This window comes from Nanorana parkeri, unplaced genomic scaffold (assembly GCF_000935625.1).
Source record: "Nanorana parkeri isolate BGI_ZX_2015 unplaced genomic scaffold, ASM93562v1 scaffold28, whole genome shotgun sequence".
Taxonomy (NCBI): Eukaryota; Metazoa; Chordata; class Amphibia; order Anura; family Dicroglossidae; genus Nanorana; species Nanorana parkeri.
The window spans coordinates 2,603,786-2,612,136 of record NW_017306296.1 but is presented as its reverse complement, the minus strand read 5'-3'; the positions used below and the strand labels follow the sequence as shown (position 1 = coordinate 2,612,136).

The following is an 8,351-nucleotide window of genomic DNA, read 5'->3' as shown; positions in this document are numbered from 1 at the left end:
GGGGGGTGGGGGGGGGATAATTCCATTTTCCCAAATTCACTTGGGAAAGTGAATTTACCCTTTTTAGGTGATAGCTGACTGGACCCTTCCTTGTAGTAACTCAGGGGACACCACACTTCCTGTGGTACCACTGAAAACGACAGCATTAATCCTCCTGTTGGCCTGGTAGATTAAACCCGGCCATAAAACACAACAGTTCTTAGAGAGCAAGATCGTATGGAGTGGTCTCAATAGAACATGGCTTTACGCTTCTTCTAAAAACACCCTTTACAGTTTATATAAACCCCAAAACAAAAATGGAATATATACTAGAACTTAGGTTCTTCCTTTGGTCAATATGCTTCCTGAATTAGTTTCCTCTTTTTCTCCTTTATTTTCACCTAGTGATCCTGCCAGTAACAAACTTCCTGTCCTAGGGTGACTATACTCACTCATTAAACTGTATCTGTGGGGGAGCAGTGGTATCACCCTAGGCTGCATTTGTGACTAAGACTACAGAACACCTTCTACTCTCTATTGTATAGACAGAAGGTGTTTTGTAATTTACAGATGAAAGCTGAGAAGGTGATAATAACACTTGAGATTTCAGTTAGGGTGAACCTGAATTTAAGGGAGCACTAGAATTTTGGCAAGGTCAATGGGTATTTTTGTGTGCTTGCATTAAACATATTTAGTCTGAAAAAATAAAACCAGTGCAGCCACCACATTGAAGGACAATCCTTTAACTATTTTTTCCCTTCCAAATATTTTGAAAAACAAAATGTAATATCTGTCCAAACTTGAAAATGTGTTGTCTAAGAGTATTTGTGCTTGTTTTTTTGGAAATATATACTGTACATGTCAGCAACAATTCAAAATATAAGATAGAAATAGACTCAAAAAGGTTCCGGAAATCTGACAATAGAATTTACTATCTGAAAAAACATAAGTAAATGGAGAAGGAGAGATGGGGGAGACAAGCCATACCTTGCGAGTGAGACACTGCATGACACGATTTCAAAAGCTGTTTGTACAAAAACAACAAACAATGTCAAAGTTATGCAGCGTGATATGAAGCAAATAAAAGACAAAAACATAATCAAGGCTGAATAATGAATGAAAGAGCAAGGCAGTTTCAAATGAACAACATTGTTTAACAAGGGCCATGAGCTGTTGAAAATGGGATAAAAGGTAGACAAACCAGGTAGCGGGCTTGGGCTTAGTGTCTATTGGGTCCAGACCTTTCCTGTTCATTATATCATCATTATATAGAGAAGGGTCAATACAACAGCATTACCACATGTGCTATGTACTTTCCTATGCAGTAATCCTAAGATCTGTAAATACATTTTGCCATTGGCTATTTCATAGAAATGTTTCCTCACATTATAAAAGCATGCGGTGTTCCTTGGTGTTGTGATCCACCACCCGGCTTCCTCATTGGTCAGGTAGCCAGGCTGCCCCGCAGTGCCCAGAGGGAGCATAAAATTGGCTTCCCAGGCAATCAGGGAGCCGGGCCCATGCTACCTCGGGATGCTGGTATCGGTACTCGGTATTGGCGAGTACTGATAAAACAATATCGGCACTCATACACGATACCGAAAAACTGGTATTGGTGCACCTCTAATTTTCACAGAGGTTATCACTCCTTAAAGGAAAACTATGGGGTGAGTGCTTTTCACTCACCTCATAGTTCTAGCTGACCTGTGACAATGAGACTGTCACAGGTCGGCTCAGTAGATCGGGAAGTGAGCGAACACATACCGGCGTTCGCTCACCTCTCGATCCTGTCACAGCTCTCTGCCGTGACAGGGGAGGGGCTGGATTCCCCCCTCCCCGCTCCGATCTGCCAGCGCTGACTGGCGGATCGGATGGGGGAGAGGGCGGGTACAGCCGGCTCTGCCTCTAGATAGGCAGAGCCAGCTGTCACTCACGCAGCTGGGCGGATCCAGACATAATTGTCGGGATCCGCTTCAGCTGCAGCGTCTCAGTATTCCGCGGGCTGTAGCTCGCGGTATACTGAGCTTAGGGTGACGGGAGGACGCTAGTTTGTGTCCTCCCGTTACCCTAAGGAGAACTATGGGGAAAAGCCCTAACCCCATAGTTCTCCTTTAAATGATTAGTTTACTTTCACATCATTTTTCCAAAAAAGGACCTATGAATTCCATCTTCTGTAGTACTGTATGTTAAAAAGCATTTGGTTTTTGAAAAAATGCTTAATTTCCAAGTTAAACCTGTAGGCCATGTGTGGCCTCTGCATGCACAGTGCATGTTTTCTCTCTGTTGCACAATGCTATGCTCAGCCACTGCTTGAACAGGGAGGGAGAGAGCGCAGGTCGTGAATAAGCCAGAGCACTTGTTCCGGTGCTCATGGAGTTGCACATCCAACAGCTGGCCGTTCTTGCCATTTAACCCGGATGGGGAGGTTCGTCCACTCTAGAGGTTTTACAAACAGGTTGGGAAGGGGCTGCACACATCCTACAGGTTTACCTTGGAAATGAAGCATCTTGTTTACCTGAGGCTTTTTACTATACTACAGGAACTGGAATGCATAGGTACTTTTTTGAAAACATTATATAAAGGTTAACTAACCCTTACCACAAGCTTCTGCCTGGCTATATTTGTGTGGTTCTATGAGGTGTCTATTGGGAAAAGCATGAACCATTTGAGGTGGAGATTCTAAGAAATAAAGGCCTCTATAGTTACATATCTGTTTCAAATCCACACCAATGTAAAATGAATGTGTTTAAATTAAATGTTTTTTTGAGAAAGTTATGAGGTAATATTATTTGTGAACTGACCCTAAAGAATTGTATCCATTTATAGAGGAAAATGTAAAAGTTCCAGGAGATTATCAAATGATATGTAAAATGAGAGTGGCACAATGAGCAATTAGGGTTCGGGTGTTCAAAGATTTATTCAATTTCCTGTCTAGAAATCCCATGGAAGGAAACTTCCAACTGCCATTTGCCCACAGCTACTATAGAGTAATAGATTGCACAAATTGATTTGTCTAAATCAGGTTGAAATTTAAAACTTCCCATAACTTTTTAATTTCTGTTTAGAGGTTGATTAAGTAAAACTGCAAGTAAAAGTGTTCCTGCAAAAAACATACCACTCACACTGCCTGAATACCTCTGTATTGAAAAGAAAATGATGCCTGAAGATTCTTCAGAAACTGACACTTCTGGGAATGTCAGATTCCTGGTCGCCCTTATGCTCAGTGGCTGCTCCTGCCAACCCGTCACTACAGTCAGTAGAAGTGTCACCAGCACACTTAAATTTCTATCCAAATAGCTTTACTGATTATTTGAATTGGAGATGCACCGATACTGATACTAGTATCAGTGCCAATACCGAGTGTTTGGGCGAGTACTCATACTCCCCTGAATGCTCTGATACTTACCCCCGATACTGTAACTTCTGGTCAGAGGGAGATTTCCTCTGACCGGCAGTGCTGCGGGGGAACATGGCGGACAGCTTCCCAGCCAATCAGAAAGCCGGGCAGCAGGTAATGACTTGCAGGCTGGCTTCCTGATTGGCCGGGAAGCCGTCTCCATGCTGTTTGGCTGGCTCGATGATGATTAGCTGGGAAGTCGGCTTCCCAGCCGATCACCATCAAGCAAGCCACACAACCGGCTCGATGGTGATTGGTTGGGAAGCCGGCCAATCAGCATGGAACCAGCCAAACAGCATAGAGCCGGCTTAACAGGCAATCAAGAAGCCGGCCAGCATGTCATTACCCGCTGTCTACCTGCTTGATTGCCCGGGTAGCCGGCTCCATGCTAGCGCTAATCGGTATTGGCAAGTACCGAATGATAAATATCAGTACTAAATCCCTCATTTGACTACAGCAAAGTTTTGGGGTCATTCAGAGGAGCCTTCATCAGGTAAAAGTGATGCCTGATGGAGGGGTCCTCTTAGTGGCCCTAAAATGTTGCTGTATTCATGTGACCAACAAAGCTTCTATGGATGAGTATTAAGGTGTGCTGGTAACAACCCCTGCTGATAGGATCTACTTGTGATGGTGCCAACTGTCATTTGTAACATTAGCACCGTTGGTTTGATGGTCACTAACCTGTATGGCATACATCTAAATGATCATATAACTACGTCACTTACAGGACACGGTAGTATATTTTTCTCTGTTCTTATATCAGTAAATGAGCCCACTCTAGTCAGCCCTAGTTGCAGATCAGGTGTCCTAAGCTTTTCCTTTTAGTCATTAAATGCAGCACATCCGACTGGTAAGAAATAGAACACAGAAATAATGGTAAACTGCAAGCCAAAGTCTGCTGTAATAGTTTGTATGAGTGGCTACGAAGACCTGGAATGAAATCCTTCACTTGGCACCAGAAGAGTAGTAGACACGAAGACTTCTTAAACTGTTCCATAATGTTACATTTTGTGTATACAATTGTTCTTTTAAAGAAACATGTGCAGAGGGAATGCATAAATGAAACTGCTAAACTCTTCTGAAAATGCTGCATATCTGGCTGTGAAGCTTACCCAAAACTTCAGTATGTTCTAAATAACTGACCCAGAACAAGCATGCAGATCAAGAATGTCAGACCTTATATTAACTTCACAAACTGCATGCTTGATCCAGGTCAGCGAACCAAAGTATTAAAATCAGAAGCATTCAGGCAACTAGCATTTTCTGGTTAGTGGTAGCCCCAACACTTTTCTCAGTACAGGCTTCCTTTGATTTACAAAGCTTTTTTTTTTTTTCTAAAGAGAAACATGTATAATTAATTCCATACCGTATGCTCTTTACATTGTATCAAATCAGAGGCAACATGAACACTACGCCCCAAGTCTGTAATCTATATTGAAAGCATTGATGCTACATTAAAGTCCACCCCGATGCAGCTGATACAGCTACAGGGAGAAGCTGGTGGGCTGAAAGAGCCTAATCTCTTCAGGACTGATCAGGCCAGGGGTCAGCAAAAGTTTCCAATGTAAGTGCCATTTTTACAAGCATTAGACAACCACTGTGCCAGTGAACATGGGCACACCGCAGTCATATAGTTTGTTTTCAAATTGTGTACACATAGTTAGATTGCTAATGGCAAGTTAAACTCTTTAAGTATTATATTAACAAGTGCACCCACAAAACATGTTTGGACCTCACATCAGCCCCAATTTCTGCACCTTCAGACCTCAGATCAGCCCCAATAAATTCACCTCCCACACTTTCAAGATCACCCAGATGCTCCCTGGTTGCCATAGGGACATCTAACTAGCAGGAGGCATAGCACTTAGCCAGAATCACTACTAGAGGGCGCTGCTTTGCCACCAGGAGACAGGAGAAGTGGCATCAGTGAATAAGGGCTGGTTGTCAGCAGCGAATGGCGTCATGCCACTGAGAAAAGCATTGCGTGCCTATCTGGGCATGCATGCTGTGGGTTGCTGACCCCTGGACTAGCCCTTCAAATGAAACATGGCTAGATGGTTTCATTGGACAGAGTAAGACCACTTTGTAATGTGTGGAAATCTCATTTATAAGGTTCCGAATATAAGCAACAAGATGGTGGGTGATTCAACTTACTAAAGTATGCTCAAACATTTGGTTTTGGGTAGATTGACCCTTTAAAGTGACTGTTACACTTGAATACTTGAGGCCATTCAAATTGGGCAAAGCTCCTGCACTTTATGGAGTTTGCCTCTTACACATTCCTATTGGTCAATGAGGCAATTCAGTGAGGGTATTCAGTGAGCAAATTCTGAAACTACCCAGGCTGTCAAAGCTTTCCCATTCGGAATAGCCCCAGCATTCAGGCGTAGAGAGGGCAAAGAAATCTTCTGCAGGTATCTTCACCTCTACATGCTAAACCTTAAACTTGCTAGTAGCTTTGTCATTTTTCTTTTACGTTTCTAAAATCAAAGTGTGAAAAAAAGTGTTCCCTGCAAAGAAAACAGAAAATACTTCCTTCTCCTGCTGCCCACTTTGCTGAACACTGTTGTAATTAGGAAAATCACCACCTGAAAACCCACCCTTTGGGGAACATTGTTCTCCTGGTTCCTGCTGCGCTCATTCCTTCTGCTGACCATACATCGCTACTATGTCCTGGCAAAGGATGCAGCAGAGGAAAATATTTACTATCTTCTTTGCAGAGTACACTTTCATTCAGTTTGATTTTAGCACCAGAGTTGCTGTAAGTGACAGTCATAAATTTACACCATAATCCATCAAACTGCTCTCAGGACAGTCCTTGTTCACCCAAGTGGAGGGCAGGTGATGTCAGAGCTTGGCCGATCTGTACCTGTTCATTCTGATTATCCAGGATCTCCAGGTGTTCTAGCTGGGCCTTTTTCAGCTGGTCCATTTCCTTAGACTGTTTCATCGCAAGCTTAAAAATAAAGGGAGGCGTCATTTCATATAGTCAGAATTAAGAAAACTCTGCATATTTTAACACTTTATATTAATAATTGTATATAATGGGTAAGTTCCCTTTAGACATATGAGTGGCACAGCATTAGAAATCACTGTAGTAAGTTCTCATTGTGTGACATAGCCCGTCATGGTTTATTGGACTCTATGTAGAGAAAGAAATATCATACAGTTATTACCTTAATCTTTGCATACATTATGATATAAAGTGTATGTAAAGCCTAGTAATACATCTCTTGATTGCTTTATTTTAGTATGTTAAATATACAATTAAAAGCGTTGTTTTATATATGTTCAATAAATGCAGGAAATACATTTTTGATCCTGCCAGAAATCCAGTAATATACTAACTTCCTTCCTGTAGTATGCTGATAACACTACGCTAAAATCTCAAGCATTGTTATCAGCCCTGTCTGAGTTCTTTCTGCAGATTACAGAACACCTCCTCTTACATTACTGAGATGAAAATAGGTAAAGGTGTTCTGTATTTGTAACATACTTCCTGTCCTAGGGTGACAACTAGGGATGTTCAGATACCAAGAACTGTACTTGGTACAAGTACATGTATTGTACAGATTCTTTTCCAGCTACTAGACTAGACTAGAGAAAAATTCAATAGTTAGGAGGCAGCTGTTGTTTTTAAGGAGCATACAGAGCTCCTGGGATTTTTACATCTCTGTTTTAATGTATGATTTTGCTATTTATAAATATATATTAGGGGTGCACCGATACCATTTTTTCAAGCACAAGTACTGATACTTGTCCAAGTACTCACAGATACAAGTACTGATACATTTTTGTATAGTGTCATGTGACAGTTTTTCTAAAATAATACAGACTAATGATTTCAGGACAGTGGTGGAGCACCAGAGCCAGGTCCCAGCTGCAACCCTGGTAGTTCTTGTGAAAGGGCCAAGTATCGGCACTGGAATCTGAACATCCCTAGTGACAACACTGATCCTCCATAGATATAGTACAATAAGTGCTGTATTACTGGGACAGGAAGTGTGCTACTAGCAGGATAACCAGGTAAAGATAAAGTAAAAAGCCTGAGAAAAAGATCACTAATGCAGCCTCCACATCTAAGGACCAGTAAGATGCAATGTATTCAATGTTCTTCTTGGGATTAGATATGCTTGTTGCCTAGGAAGGAAATAGGGGGATGTGGGACTGTCATTGCATGACAGAGAGAACACTCATATTCCTAACCTGAGATGCACAAGTTCTCACTCTTTTACAGCAGCCCAAGCAGAGAAAATCAAATTGATCTTATTTTTTAAACAGTACACATTCACTTTGCAACTTTGGACTGGCTACTGTATTAAAACGGCCAGTCCACTGGGGCATTGTTCCATATGTGTGAACGTGTGTGTGTGCAGCCATGGCCAGTGCTCCTGTTGTCATTAGACTACGAAAAACAGTGGCTTTAGACACAGAGCTGATTGGACTGGCTCTGTGTCCTGTTATTGCTGTGACTGGTTATCTCAGCGATCACATGGCAATGCTTACATTGCCAAGCCCTCCCTTGTATCAGAGGCAGGGGAGGGTAAAGGGAATGATGAATGGATAGGTCATCCATTCATTGCTTCCTAGAGTAAGAACAAGCTGCAGCAAAAGGAAATAAAAAAAAACCTTTCACACCCCTTCACGCCTATATATGTTAGCTCCATTCTATCTCTACTCTGTTGTGTGTATTAACCCCACATCCAGTGGCGTAACAATCACCATAGCGACCCAGGCGGCCGCTATGGGGCCCGAGGCACGGCGGGGCCCGGCCAGGACATCTCCCTGATGCCATGCGGGCCGCCTTGGTCGCTATGTCATCTTGCTCGGACAGCCAGGCTGCTGGCTGTCACTGGCGGCTGTGAGGAGGAACGCTCTGTTCCTTCTCACAGCCGCTGCTGAGTTGGTGACAACTAGCAGCTTCGCAGGAGGTGGCTGGGCCCGTCATCGGCAGTGATCGAGGAGGCGGGGCCCG

General features: G+C 42.8%; 1 protein-coding gene across 3 annotated transcripts in view; it reads right to left on the bottom strand.

The window, feature by feature from the left end:
- PLCB4 (phospholipase C beta 4) overlaps positions 1 to 8,351 on the bottom strand; it is a 109,388-nt gene that overhangs the window by 1,555 nt on the left and 99,482 nt on the right. For 2 of the 3 annotated variants that reach the window (XM_018566576.1, XM_018566593.1), the window contains one exon: positions 6,246 to 6,332. In XM_018566576.1, the coding sequence (XP_018422078.1) occupies positions 6,246 to 6,332 (87 nt within the window). Of the gene's footprint in view, positions 1 to 966; positions 1,004 to 6,245; positions 6,333 to 8,351 lie in introns of all 3 variants that reach the window. The other variant, XM_018566585.1, reaches the window with a different exon arrangement.